Source organism: Globicephala melas, chromosome 16 (assembly GCF_963455315.2).
Source record: "Globicephala melas chromosome 16, mGloMel1.2, whole genome shotgun sequence".
NCBI classification, from domain to species: domain Eukaryota; kingdom Metazoa; phylum Chordata; class Mammalia; order Artiodactyla; family Delphinidae; genus Globicephala; species Globicephala melas.
In genome coordinates, this window is record NC_083329.1 from 63,457,865 (window position 1) to 63,473,625 (window position 15,761).

Genomic DNA, 15,761 nt, shown 5'->3' on the forward strand with positions numbered 1-15,761 from the left:
GTCTTTACTGTATCCCCAAGGGCCTAGTGTAGGGTTATGCAACATGGATATTCAATGTCTACATCGAGAATGCCTTTCCATTCAGTTTTCAGAAGCAAGAATTATAATAATGAAATTCCAAACCATCACTCTTACCCATGGGCACAAATACAATCTTATTTTTCAGGGTGATGATAGAGAGGACATTCAGATGTTTATGCTGTGTTTTGTGAGCAACTTGTATTTTCTAGAGGTAAGAGCTTCCATGTGTCATCTTAATATCCTCCCAACCAAATCAAATAACATCATAAACATTTTATTGATTCTGTGAATTTCAAAATCTGATGCATAACTTTTGAGATACGTAGGCTGTGGAATTGGAATTGATAGCATCATGGAAATTGCTCTGCCCAGTTTAAGGAGGTCTTGAGTAGGGGCCAATGGAAGAGGGAAAATATTCCTAAGAAACATTCCTCAACAACGCAGAACTAACTGCATTCACATTAGCTATTGAATATATATTCCAAACTTGCACATGCTTGCCTTTCCTTCTCCTACAGTCGTAGCTAGAGTTGGCTTCCATCTTCTTTGTAAAACTTTTTTTCTTGACAACAGTGTAATTTCAATATGTTTATTATATATTTCAAGTCACGGATCACATACAAATGAAATTAAAGTTAAAATGATCTTTACCTGGCTCTGCCATGGATCGAGGTTCTAAAAGAAAAAAAAAATTAAAAGATTCTGAGCATTTATTTTACTGAGAGGTGATATTTTTATCAGAAGCTTCCTATAGAAGTGTCTTTTGCATACTCATGAGTAATTTGACGAGGCTAATCTGTAAATTTTAAGTAAAATGACCTAAGCACCAATGACCTTGACAGGGATAGGATCATTATCACAGAAGGGCAGCAAGAGAGCTGCTAACTAAATGATGTGGCTGTATCTTGGGACATACTTGGGTTCCACTTGGGACACATAAACCTTAGGTGAGGAAAAGTTACTGAATTAGTTGGGATTCAGGATGACTTGCTTTTATTGTACCCATTCAGCCTGACCTGAAAAAGTTTGTGAAGACTGAGAGATCATTCTTGGCTTTGGGCTCTCACATCCTGATATAATGTAGCGTAGACCTCCTGCCCTAAGGTTTCTAATATTAAGAGCCTCAGGATAGATGACAGGTTCCTCAGGAGCAGTTCTTTGTCTTAAAATTCTTTGGCATTCCTGAAGGTGCCCACTTGGTACTGAAAACAGGTGCTCAACTAAGGTTTATAGAATTGCAGGCACTCAAGGAATAGTTGTTGAATTTAGTTACATTCTTCTACACTGATAGAACTAGTGGAGGTTTTTTGCCTCAGCTTAAATGGTATTCAGAATATATCATTGTTGCTGCTATTCAGAATATATCATTGTTGTTAAATCTGATAGTAGTTTGATTCATATATCTATTCTGTGATAGGCAGAAACAAATTAACCAAGAAGCAAATAATTTTCAACATATTTTACGACTGAAATGGGTCAAGGTGAAAGCACTGCATGACAAGAAAAGAAGAATTAACCGCTTGGATATATAAATAATTCTTACAATAAAAAGAGTAAAACCTCAATAAACAATGAACAAAGGATATAATAGGTAATTTTAAAGTAAATTCAAAGACCCAATAAATAGGAAAAAAAAGTTCCTTTCCACATCTCATTAGTGAAGAGCAGATTAAAACAAGTATTCCCATTTGGGACCTATAAAATTAGTGAAGATTTAAAAACTGTTTAATACCCATTGATAGTGAAGGTATAAGACAAAAGAAGTTCCCATATGTTGCTGGTTGTAGTAGAATGTAATTGAAACAGCATGTGTCCCAGTTCAACTGGGATGATCTGGTTTATTCCTGGGATCTCTGTGTAATGATTACTAGCACCCTCTGTTACTCCCCAAGGTGTCCCAGGTTAGATCATCAATTATATAATCATCCTAAATTTAGTTCAACCTTTTTGGATGGCATTTTGATGATTTATATTAAAAGCCTAAAAAAATGTGAATTTACAGTAGCAATTCTAGTACTCAGATTTATTCATAGATATTCACAAAGATCTTCTCTGTTAACAAGCTTTGAAATATAGTTTCTAATAGTAAAAATTTGTGGACAGTCTACATTTTCAACAATAGGAGAGTAAGTAAATATGAAATTGATTGTATCAACTTACTTTTAAAAGTAAAAAAGTGCTATATTAATATGGAAAGATGTTCATGAAATGTTGAGTGAAAAAATCAATTTACAAAAAAAATTTATTTTTATTTAAAGAAAATATATGCATGGAAAAATTTTTGGAGAATATATACCAAAATATTAATAATAGGGTTTAGTTTGGTGGAGTATAAGTGTTTTTTATTTTATTCTTTTTATTACATTTTAATTAGTTGTTAAAAGTTATAAAAATAAATGTATACAATAAATCTATAAAAATTATCAGAAAAATAATTTTAAAGCACCAACTTACTTTTCTGTAAAATTCTAAAATCTGGAGAATCTTCTATCAAGGTCCCTTCTCTATACCACTCAACTCTAGGAGATGGAGCTCCTTTTACTCTGCATTCAAAGACAACTAGCTGACCCTCAGAGGCTGATAAATTTTGTAACATCTGTAATGAGAAGAGTATTGTTAGAACCAAAAAGTATATATTTTTGGAATCTACTCCCAGTGCTGAATTTTCGAAAAAGATACCATTGCCTCCATATTTGGATTTTCTCCATATCTTGTACATTTCCAGCAGCTTCAACTCTCTGGATGCACATTGAATCTATTTTTTTTAAATTAATTAATTTATTTATTTTTGGCTGCATTGGGTCTTCCTTGCTGCGTACAGGCTTTCTCTAGTTGCGGCGAGCGGGGGCTATTCTTCACTGCGGTGCGCGGGCTTCTCACTGCGGTGACTTCTCTTGTTGCAGAGCACGGGCTCCAGTAGTTGTGGCATGTGGGCTCAGTAGTTGTGGCCTGTGGGCTCCAGAGCACACGCTCAGTAGTTGTGGTGCACGGGCCCAGTTATTCCGCGGCATATGGGATCTTCCCGGACCAGGGCTCGAACCTGTGTCCCCTGCATTGGCAGGCAGATTCTCAACCACTGGGCCATCAGGGAAGTCCCTGAATCTGTTTTTAAAGACAGAATCATCTGAGTGCATAGGAAGCTTTTTCCTCACTAGCTTCTTCCTTTTCCTCTCTGTTGCAGTGCCAGAAAAATTTATTGAATACTAGGTGAAACATTTTGAGGGTTTGCAAAAATACTAATATTTGGTAAAGTAATTCTGCTTCCTTTAAGAAAATGCCCAAGTAGAGTTTGGTTTTCAGAAATAATAACAATTTTAAAAATCTGCAGTGAATACCTACTAGGTGTATTCAGTATGGGAGTAATGTATATTTTTCCACACAAGACTGTTCCACAAGGTGGACTATCTCTGTGGCCTAAGTGACTATTTTCTTGGCTTTGCCTTGCCTACTTTCTGTAGTCCTGGAAATTGACGTTTGTTTTGCTATTTTCTTTTCCTTATGTGTTCTTCACAGGATAGCCTCGATGTCTGTTGAGGGAGGTAAACAATGACAATCTCTATGAAATCATTGTCACATGTGGAGTCTTAGGTCGTGGTAAAATATGTCATAATTTTGTGAAGGCATTGTTAAATGCTCTTTCACGCTTCCCCCCAAAAAAGTTCACAAAAATCACTTTCCATTGTAAAATATCGGTATATTCTATAATAGATGCTATGGGAGAATGGAACTCACATTTTCCTTTCACAACTTATCTTTCACTCATCATGATTTGTGAGCTTAAAGTCACACATACGTTTGTGTAGTTGGTACTTCATTTGATTATGAAATGCTCCTTTGGCATATATGTGGGCACATTTTTATTTTTAATATAGGCCTAAAGATGATAAACATGGAAAGGTTGTGATTAACTTTCTCTACAAGCTCTATCAGCAACAAATGCTGCAAGGCTTTCCCATTATTACAATTTTGGGGTCTGTATTTAGGACATATTGGCTCTTGCTTTGGAGAAGGGGAAGGCCAGTAGTTTTTTTGCTTTTGTCATTTACTCTTACAAATATCTTGTGATTGTTTATAGCTCTTAACAATATATGATATTTTGTGCTTAGACCTATCATATTTATGGCGTTTATTTTAGGAATACTGGGGTGGGTTTAACCACATGGCTTTAGCTGTAGTAGGAGACTTTTACCTCAGAAGGATGTGTTAGTTGATATTGTGACGGCCAGGGGGCGCTATAGTTTGGAGTTAGTGTTTTGTTCTTTTTTTGCATTCCCAAATTTGTTTGCTGAAGGAATTCAGTCTGTGATTTTCACAGAGTGGTTGTTGAAGTAATAAGGAACTATTTGATTAAAAACCTGGTTATTCCTTGTCTACCCCAAAACAATAGCTTCTAGTGATAAGAATGGAATGTTCTCAGTAAGCAGGGAGCATCAATGAGTCTTGGGTGCTCCTGGCAAGCTGGTGAATATGCCCTCCACCCTGACATCTGAGCAAATTCTGTGCTAAGATGGTAGTTTTGGGGGCCCATTGAAAACTTTAATGACAGTCAGACATCTCCCTGGGATTCATACATAATGGAGTTTCGTTCCTTCTTGAGGCAAACAAATAAGAAAACCAAAGCAAAAAAAGTGGTGGTGGCAGAAGGGATTGAATGAATAAAATATGGCACATTTAAAAAATGGATGTAGGGCTTCCCTGGTGGCGCAGTGGTTGAGAGTCCGCCTGCCGATGCAGGGGACACGGGTTCGTGCCCCGGTCCAGGAAGATCCCACATGCCGCGGATTGGCTGGGCCCTAGAGCCATGGCCGCTGAGCCTGTGCGTCAGGAGCCTGTGCTCCGCAACGGGAGAGGCCACAACAGTGAGAGGCCCGAGTACCGTAAAAATAAATAAATAAATAATTAATAGATGTAAGCAGAATGAGGTCAATCTACATTCTGACATGGCTTGAGGTTCAGATATATGAACCAATTCTCAATCTGCAGAGGTTACACCAAGGTCCTGCTTGCAAAAGGACCTCCTTGAGAGAATATGTTACAGTTGAGACCAACATTAGTTGGTTGTAATTATTCACTTGAAATTGAAGGCCAAAACCTGTGTTCTATTGGAGAGTCTAGCCAGATACCTGAGATACTATAGTTCTAGAATATGCCAGCTAAGGGACTGTGATATGAGATGGAAGCTCATTCCAGTGTGATACACCGTCAATACTCAGTAAAGGAGTTGCCAGGGGTCATCTTACAAGGCACTTAGAAAGGGTTGTTGAAGGTCATAATTTGAAGGACAATGATAGTTGTTACTGCTGAAAACTGTGCTTTTCTACAAAAGTCTCATAAGAAGAAATCGGCTCACATTGCTGCACATCCGGTCCAAACCAGTTACACCATTTGAACATAGTTTAGATGGGGCCGTGTTCAACACAGCAGTAGGTCTTAGGCTGTTACTAATGGCACATTGTGTAAGACTTGATCATATTTATCTTGACTTCACTGAAGACGAATAAGACATGAAACATTCCCCAACTAGCTAAGATTAAGTTAGTCTTAACTAGGAATTATGGATCTGAACTGAAGTCCCTATAATGAAAAGTCTGCAACCTCCTGCAGTAAACAGTATCCAAAGTGCAAATCTGTCTTGTGTGTCATCACCATACTGACCATCCAGGAAGACATTCTTTGTAGGATGACTTGACAACACAGAGACTTGAGAAGCATGTCTTCCACGGCCATTTGACGTTGGATTTTTTCTCTACTCCTAACAACACTCTGAAGCCACAAAGTGATAAAAGCAATAATTCCTTCTTAGCTGAAATGGAAGCAGTTCACCACAGAATAAATATAATTATGTTCCCGCTTTGTGCCAAGCTCTGTGCCAGGTGCTGTAAATGTGAGTTGAAAGGACACAGTTCTTGCTTAGTAAGACCTATACCCACAGATATAATGCAGGGACATCCTTGAGAAAAGGCATCTCCCTTATTGGTTAAAAGATATCAGCTGTAAGGTTCATATTGTCACTTTATTCTTTTTTTAAATCTAGTTGCTATTTTTGCACCTTGGGAGATGCTGGAAGTGAATGTTATAGTGCTTTTAGACCGGAGTTGGATCACAGCAGTTTTTACTGATAAAGAACCGTTTGATTGAAGACCTTTTTGCCCCTATATTGTCACAGGTGCCCAGTGCAACAGTTAAATCAGAGAAGTCTCTGGAATTGTCAGGTTGTGGACAGGGGCCCATGTAATCTTCAGGAATCTAGGGCCAACCACTGTACCTGTCATTTCAGGGTTTCCTGCCTCAGCTATTATATAATGAAGTGCCGTTCCTCAAATTCTCACTTCCCCTGCCCCCTTGCACTCTTCAAATTACTGCTGAAGCAGCTGGAGCCAGGGCTGCAGCCTTGAAAGCCTGCCAGAGCAGCTGCTGTTGGAGTGGGAACAGTGATAGGAGTAAGATTCTAATTTGATCATCTACCTCCCTTCACACTCAAGGAGTGTGAGCACTGTTTTCCCCCCATAAACAGAGTGAAAGTTTTTGATACTGTATAGAGGATGGAGGATAGTCTATCTCCATAAAATATTTTAAAAATATAGGTATCCTCTATAGGTAGAGCAGTGAATTAGCACATGGGACCCCAGACTTCTTTCAAACTCTACCACTGTTTTGCTGGGCAACCCTCATTTTCATTTTAACCTTCTTTAAAAAGAAGATAATACCAGTACTTCCCTATCACCAAAGGAGGTACAAGGAGTTAAATAAAACTCTGCTCTCTAATCGTTGCTTTCAAAAGAATGGCTTCTTGCCATTATTGGCAGAGAAATAATTGTTGGGCAGTATAGAAAGTGAGTCATAGGGATTGGAATGCCAGAAGTCCCTAAAGAAGTAAACAGAGCAAGGAATAACCTGAACAAACATATGCCAGTGATCAGTTATCAGGGCCTGTGCCACGTGATTACCACCATCAGTGGCTCTGACTCAGAAATTTTCTAATGTCACTGGCAGTGACGATGACCTCAATCCTACCCTCACTCATGGAAACTAATGCAAGCACAGCATTGCTGATAAGTCCCTCTGGAATCTGAGCCACGGCCTATGCTAGTGCCCTACGTCTGAACAACCCTGATCCCATTTATGGAGGCAAAAGCACACTTCCCGAGGGCTGAGAAAGCCTCACCGGAGTTTGAGTCCCTGTACTAGGGACTGTTTTCCCACCATGGATCTAATGTTTTTGGAGATGTATCTAATTAACAACATATACTAATGACTAATTATCTTCCCCATTTTTATTCATCAAAGGCATATAGGTATCTGCAAATCAGAGCGTCTAATTAGAGGGAGGTAATCAGTCACCACACAAAAGCAGCTAAAGTTGAGGCTAACCAGTCCATGAAAATTAAATGTAAAGAATAGGTTTTAAAGTCCTGTTAGGCTTTTCAGAATGACAAAAATGGCTTTGGACCTATTATAACCATTATGGACTCCTATGTAGATATTAGAGATAGCCTTCAAGGCGCTTGGGAGAGACAGAAAACTAAACATCTTTATTATTGTGCTAAATGTTGTACCAGAGGCATGTACCAGGTGATGTAGAGCACCCAAAAATATTTGAAAGTGTGGAGGGAGATAAGGACACCTCTTTGCTGTCTAGCTGGGCAGATGGTGTTGAGGAGACGAGTGGAGGAGATGTCAGTTTGGGACTGGGTATAAATTATTCTGTGATTTAGTTGCCTTTGAAGAGTCAGCATTGCCTGACAAATAGGCACGACAAATTAAAGTGTCCTGATTTCTCGGCATTTAAAGCTCTGTTTTAAGGCTAGGTGACTTAGCAGTGAACTAGGAGACACTTAGGGGTAGCTCTGTTAGCTACATTACACACACACGCGCGCGCCCGTGCACGCACACACACACAGGTCCACTTATAACTCTTCATCCAAGTCTGGTATTCACCAAATCACAACATGTTGCTTTCCTACTTCAAGTCTTTGAGAATAGCAAAACTTAAATTCCGAAAGCGGTTACAAGAGACAAACCTGAAAAATTGAGAGGCATCTTGTTTCACATAAGAATGTTTGCCAACCTGATACAGTTATGGATAAACATGTCTCACTCTTAGACTCTGCTTGATTTTGGAAAACCATCTTGGATGAGCTGATATGGTGGAACGTCACTAAAATGGATGTTTCTGTGGAAGTTGTGAATTTAGCAATACTTTTAGGATCAGTACGCATTGGAAAAGACATTTTTTTTTTTTTTCCACTTTGCTCTATAGCATGATTTCTCACCCCAGGACTAATTGACAGTTTGGGCTGGATAATTCTTTGTTGCAGGAGGCTGTCATCCCGTGTATTACAAGATATTTAACAGTATCTCTGGATGCCAGCCCCCTGTTGTGAAAATCAAAAAAATGTCTCCAGACATTGCCAAATGTCCTTCGAGGGACAAAATTAACCCTGATTGAGAACCATTCCTCTAAATCATACTTCTGAGTGGATAAAATTTCTTTGGGCTTAAGTTTGGTATTCATTACAAACAATAAACTGTAAATCCAGGCATAGACTCCATCCATGTGGTTTTCATAATACCAAAACAAATCCAATATGACTCAGTTTTGCACCTTTGAGTTTATTGTCCTGGGCAACATATAAACTAAGTCTATGTTATATAAGGGAAAGAACAGTAGACAGAATTGGGACAACTTGTTTCTAGTCCTGATTCGGCCACTTGCTAGTTCTGTGACATTGGATACATTGTTTAATCTCCTTGGCCCTCCCTTGGTTTTTTCATTTGTAAATGAAAGTGCCTGAGTAAAATTTCCAGTTCTAAATACAAAGATTATGAGACTCAGAATTTGATGCCACCACAGTAGTTGATACCATGGATTAGAAAAAGAAAGCTCTTTGTTCTAGAGTGAGGCTTTGTATTAAGCTTCTTAAGAGCATGTAACTCCATCTCCTTGAATACCAAAGACATCCAGAGAAACCCTTGGATAGTAAGTGCCTAGAAGTGTATCACCTGACCCCTAGGTGTGGCTACTGTGTTTAAAAGCAATAGGATGGCCACAGAGATCAATGTGATGAGTGGGGATGACCTTTCCCTTATTACACAAACTAATATTAGAAATCTGCAACTTGGAGCGACATGGTAACAGCTACCACAAAACCCCAAATCCTATCCTGTACTTATAAGAGACCAAAATCCTGAGATAAAATCAGTGAATTTTGAATCCTACAACTTTGTTTGGGTATTGTGGTGTGTTTAAAGCCTTGACAGAAAGAAGTTATAGTTTGATTACCTTTGTAAACACAGGAGCTGCAATGATAGGTTTTCCATCCAATCCTTGCAGATAGTTGGGAGGGCTCTGACACTGTTAGAAGGGAACCAACAATAGATTCATTGTCACTGGGATTATCAGATAGGTAGGTAGACAGATGATAGATAGGTATAATGCAGCTAAAGAATTTGGTGTATGAAATTAATCTAAAACCAAAGACTGACGTTTTCTAAGTCTGAATTGCAGACATGAAATTTCATGCTGAACTGATTGTATTTCTTTCTAGGTCATGGTGGCCGTAAATACGTGCTGGCCATCCCCACCCCCTCACATATAGAGCTATGTAATGAACCCTAACCCCCTGAAGAGGTTCCATAGACCCCTGAGGCTCCACAGATCAGTTTTAAAACTACTGAATTAGAACTAAAATGTGACCCCTCTGCATTACTAAATGGGTCAGATAAGTACTTTAAAAACTTTTTTAAAGGTTGTAGATCTTTATATACATCAATATTTATATTTAAATATATCAATAACACATTATAAGTATGTTTCTATTAGTATGATTTCATATTTTTAAAGTATATGCATAATATACATTTATAGATATGCATAGAAAATGCCTGGAACTATCTGCTAGAAATTACTAACAGGAGGTACCTCTGAAGAGTGGGGGCAGAGGAGTCGAACCTTGACTAAAGTTTTTACTTAATATACTTTCTGTATTTTAAAAATGTTTTTACAATAAGCATCACTCTTATCATCATCATCATTGTTAACTTGAAGGATGAGAGACTTTGAGGTTTTCTAAAAATTAATTTCATGGTTGCTCTATCTTAGAAAGTAGAATTTTTTTTTTTTAATAGCTCCATGAAACTCAGTTTCATGATACAGAGTGTCTTGGGCCAGTGTGAGAGCTGGCAGCTCATTGTATATGTAGTCAATGCCCTTCATAAAGCTGGAATATCAGAGACTACTTTGTAGAGTTTCTTTTGCTATGAAATTTGCCTATGAAGTTAGAGAATATGTTCCCAAAGCCGGGGGAACTACTGATATTGTACATCAGAAACACAAAGTGATTATCATGACTATAGAAGTGTGTTGCCCAAGGTCATTATGAAGTTGCAACAGAGGAGAACATGATCATGCCATACAAGATGGTCATGGTCACAGTGCCTGCCTGTCACAATCCATGGCGCTTGTGTCTCACTTAGACCCTTGTACCTGCTGAACGGCTGACACACTGGGCTGGGCCACCACAGGCTGGGCTTGGGGTACTGCTGAAGGAATGGCTGCAGAAGTAGTGGGAGGGGATGACACCTCACTTGGCTTCTGGATTCTGAGAAGTGATTAAAATATAGATTATAAAACAGACCTATCATCGTTGTGAAAATCCTTTCAGCAAAGCTTTCAGAAATGCTTACAGAAATCTTCGTTCAACAATATTACACAAACATTTACTGAGGGCTTTGCTACACACTTTGTTAGGCAGTGTAAACAGGAAGATCATAAGACGCCAGTTCTGTCCTTGAGTTAGCTGCTGTTGGCAGAGCTGGGGACTCCAGCATATTCTCAACTCACTGAGATTCAAGACAAGTGCTGTGACAGAGCATGTGCAGAAGATTGTTTGAGATCTGTTTTGGTTTTGCCCTCTGTGTTTTCCCTCCCCCTCCTATTTCAAGTAGGAGGCCAGGCTTTGTAAATCTTTGCTTCTGGGATTCTGGCATGGCAAAAAGCAGAAATAGCCTGAGTCAATGAGCTCTTCAGGTTTACACAAATTAAATTAAAGAGATTGTTTGAAGGGCAAGGGAGCCAGAAAGTATTCTTGAGAAGGCTGCAGAGGGTAGATTATTTCAGTTTTGTTGTGGGGAAGAGAGAGGTCCAGGGATCTTGCCAGAGAACCTAACAAGAGGGAGAACCTGAGTCCAGAGGGGACGACAATCCCTTGATTAAAGGCTCCCAATCTTGCTAAAGATATCAGTACCCAAACATATCAGGAAGAAACAAAGCACTAGACTTGAAGGGACCTTGAGATCTGGGACATGGGCCTCTCACCCATAACCTGTGGGGATAGATGACCGATGACAGGATGGGCTTTCCTTTTGTCTAGATGTTACCTCTCTCTGCCTCAGCTTTCTCATCTCTAAAATGAGGAAATAATAACTCTTACCTCATAGGGTTTTTGTGAGGGTTAAGTAAGGTAATTCATGTAAGATGCTTAGAGCAGTGTTTAATATCAATCTATATATCTACATCTCTATATCTGCTATATCCCGGGAATCTTTGCACAGATTTGGAGGGGGAAAGGGACACCCAATAATGACTGATTGAATTTTTTCCCAGAGCCAGGTAGGATGGAATCTCAGAAGCAGAATCATTTGATGGTGTAGAGGCTATCAGTGTTCCTGAAGCATCTGTCTTCTTCTTCTACAATGTTAGAATCCCTGATTTCTTTACATAGCTACTCCAAATAAAGATTGCATTTCCCAACCTTCATTGAAGCTAGCTGTGGCCACATGCCTACTTTCTGGTCATGGGATATGAAGGATAGTGATGTATGTAATTTAAGAGAGATGACCTTAAAAGGGGAGTAGGGTATGTCCTTTATTCCTTTCAATCTAAGAAGATGAGGCCACATCTTAGAATGAGGTGAAGCAGAAAGCTGGAAGCAGACTGGAACCCGGTGGAATTTGGAGCTGTTTTACCAGCCAAATTCATATTTTTATGTAAAGGAGAAAAATATTTGTCTTATTTAAGTTACTGTTATTTGGGGTCACTATTACACACAACTGGAGCTAAATCCTAACTACTACAAGTAGATTTAAAGAAAATGAACAAATGAGATATTTCTTGCTTATTTAAGTTCGTATATCAAATTCATACCCATTAGGCTCTAATTCATACCCATGTTATGAGAGCCTTGAGGAAGGAGCGATGTATGTGCAATGGCAGAGGAGCTTATTATAGAACTTGACTGGGCTTTGAAGGATAAACAAGAGTTTGCCAGGCAGAGAAGATAGGTCATTCCTAGCAAAGTGAACAGCTTGAACGAAGGGGTGAAAATGAACCGCACATTGTTTGAGTGAGATGGCAGCCATGTAGAGAGCCTGAGGTGGGGGATTGGGGGAGGAGGGGCAGGAAAGCCTGGTTGATACTCTATTGAATAAAGCTTTGTATGCCCACGTTGAGATTTTTTAAAATGTCGTTTGTTTTGTGTTTGATTTTTATTTTCCCATAGGTAATAATTTTTTTAAGTCGGGAAAATGATAAGATCATAATTATCTTTGAACTGGCTGTATGTAGTTTGGAGACTGTAAAAGAGAAAAAGGTTGGAGTATCTATAAGGAGGGGACTCTATAAGGAGGGGACTGGCATAAAGAGACAGGAAAAAAGAGGAACTGAACTGAAGCCATGAGAATGATAAGGAAGAGAGTTAAAGGGAGAAATCATTTACTCTGGTTATGAATTTTCATGTGTGCACAAAAGCTAAAAGCAAATTATCATTCCAAAGTAGGCATACCCCCCACGTTTTGAAGAATAAGTCATGATTTCTGCCCTTAAGAGCTTGCCTTCTGTAGGAGAGGAAAGAATATGCAAATTCAGTTATCGGCTCCTTAACCTGTCTTCCAGACATTGCCCATGTTTCAGGTAGTCTCAAGGGATGGCTGTTGTGTCTGTTTCTAGTTCCCATGCCTTCTGTCCACAGTCTCCTCTTCCCGAAATACCCTTTCCTCCCTTGTTCGGGGGTGTCCACCTACTGCTCTTTTAAGACCCAGCTCAAGGTCACCAACTCTGTGAAGCCTTTCCTGATCTCTCTTTCCCTCCCCAACCAATAAAGAGCCCTTTGTGCCAAGTCCTTAAACCCTGCACACGGTTATATCATAGTCTATTACACTTTATTACTCTTACTGTCTATATGTGTGGTATACATCTTTTGCTATATTTGCTATGCATATATTTCCCTCTCCTAGACTGTGAGCCTCTTGAAGGCAGGAAGCATCTGATTTTTCTTAGTACCCAGTGCATCTAGTGAAGTTCCTGGTGTAGAGGAGGTGCTTAACCAATGGTTGTGGAAAGTAATGTAACTTTGTTCACTACCCAATACAATCGTTTAGCAAAAAGGCTGTGTCTTGCCCAGATCACTCATACATATAATTTTTGTTCACCAGACGGTGTGTTATTTTGAATACTATTATTTAGTTAGAAAACATGAATTTTTTTTTAACCACTGAGTTATTTGTTTTTTACTCTTTACATATAAGTATGATGATATTTCATACGTGATACTTCATTTTTAAAATATTGGGAATATTAAAATTAATCTTTTAAGCAGCAACAAGCAAAAGATATAGCATTTTCTCCAAATCCACCCAATCTTATTTTTTTTTGAGGTCAAACCCTGGAGCCCCCCTCTTCAAGTTCTACTAAACAATTAGCAGCTTTCTCAGGACCTGAGCATGCTAAATAAGATAGAAAATTGGAATTACCGATTCATTTCGTCCTTGTTAGGGTCCCCTTCTGAGTCAGAAGAAGAAACCCCTGGAAAAATAAAAATAAGACATGTAATTTAAAAAAAAATTTTTTAATGTATTTATTTATTTTTATTTGGTTGTGCTGGGTTTTAGTTGCGGCTCGTGGGCTCCTTAGTTGTGGCATGTGAACTCTTGCGGCATGCATGTGGGATCTAGTTCCCTGACCAGGGATCGAACCCAGGCCCCCTGCATTGGGAGTGCAGAGTCCTAACCACTGTGCCACCAGGGAAGACCCCTAAAAAAAAATTTCTTAAACTGGTTCCTAGGCATTTGAAGACCTATAGAATTTTAGACCTAGAAATAATCTCAGTGATTACCTAAACTAACACGTAGTTTACAGATGAGGAACTAGACCCTTAGTAGTTGAAGTACTTGCTCAGGTCACATGGCTAGTTAGTGACAGAGTTCAAATTAACTGGTCCAAATTCCACGTGTTCTTGTATATAAAACACCTGCTGATGCCTTTAGACTAACAGAGCAGTCTTTGCAGACATTCTGTGGTGTCCATAAATCCTCTTGCTCTTGGCCTACATAGATTAAATAAAAGAAGGGATTACATTAGATTCCAAACGTTGTAGGTGTAGGTGGATGCTCTTCCATCCAGTCCTAATATTAACAAGTCACATTTCATCTTGGGAGTGGGGGTGTTTGAAGCTCTGTTACTACAAATTTTTAAAAATCAGCAATCCAATCTCAGCACTGTTAGCAGAGCTTTGATCCTGGCTTTGCTTCTCAAGATAGTGAATTCCAGGAAGATATCACACAGCTAAATCTGGAGGTATTTATTGTACTCCAAATATTTGAGGATGAGAACATGTAACACACTTCTATTCATATATTATTCATTGTTATTATCATTATTCAATCATCTATTCAATAAAAGTTTATTAAATAACCACTATGTACTTGGTACTATATAAGGTGTTGGAGATATAAAGAAGAATGAGACAGTTCCCGCCTTTATACCATAATAATACAATATTTAAGTGCTAAAAGCAAGGCATACATAAGGTATTAGAGATGATAAAAGTACCAAAGAATGGCTCCCAGGGCTTCTCTGGTGGTGCAGTGGTTAAGAATCCACCTGCCAATGCAGGGGACACAGGTTTGAGCCCTAGTGTGGAATAATCCCACATGCCGCAGAGCAACTAAGCCCGTGCGCCACAACTACTGAGCCTGTGCTCTAGAGCCCACGTGCCACAACTACTGAAGCCCGTGTGCCTAGAGCCCATGCTCCGCAACAAGAGAAGCCACTGCAATGAGAAGCCCGCGCACCGCAACAAAGAGTAGCCCCCGCTCGCCACAACTAGAGAAAGCCCACTCGCAGCAACAAAAACCCAACTTAGCCATAAATAAATAAATAAATACAAAAACTGAGGTCAATATACAGGTAAATAAATTGATTTGTTCCCTAAAATTAGTCATCTAATTTTGGTCCTGATATAAATGCCTTTCCAAGGCTCCCAAATGGTCTCCCTGCTTCTGCTCCTTTTGGTATATTTTCAACCAGGAGCCAGAGTGGCCCTGTTAAAAACTAAGTCCGATCATGTCACATCTCTGCCTAGAATCCTCCAGAGCTTCCCATCTCCTTCAGAGTAAAAGCCAGGTCCTTGCAGTGACCCGTGAGGACCTACATGATCTGCTCACCTGCTTCCTCTCACCTTCACCCCATCTTGAACTTCTGACCTCAACTGCTCATCTCCGTCCCCTAAGACAGACACACTCCCTCTTCTGGGCCACTGCACTTACTGATTTCTCTGCCTAGAATGTTTTTCCCTTGAATATCTATCTTTGTGGCTCACTCCCTCAGTTCCTTCAGGTCTTCATTTATATGTCACCTGGTGAGTGAGGTCTTGTACATCCGCCTGTACACACACACACACACACACACATGCATGCAAACACACACGCCACATATATACATACACATACTTCCTATCCCTTTT

The 15,761-nt window shown here is 39.3% G+C and overlaps 1 protein-coding gene across 2 annotated transcripts in view; it reads right to left on the bottom strand.

Annotated features, from left to right (window-relative positions):
• Nucleotides 1-15,761, bottom strand: part of MYPN (myopalladin) — a 75,030-nt gene that overhangs the window by 34,630 nt on the left and 24,639 nt on the right. For both annotated transcript variants that reach the window (XM_060286128.1, XM_030862366.2), the window contains 5 exons: nucleotides 13,771-13,822; nucleotides 10,508-10,622; nucleotides 9,305-9,376; nucleotides 2,476-2,617; nucleotides 673-696 (listed from right to left, as the gene is read on the bottom strand). In XM_060286128.1, coding sequence (XP_060142111.1) covers nucleotides 673-696; nucleotides 2,476-2,617; nucleotides 9,305-9,376; nucleotides 10,508-10,622; nucleotides 13,771-13,822 — 405 coding nt within the window. The remainder of the gene's footprint in view (nucleotides 1-672; nucleotides 697-2,475; nucleotides 2,618-9,304; nucleotides 9,377-10,507; nucleotides 10,623-13,770; nucleotides 13,823-15,761) is intronic.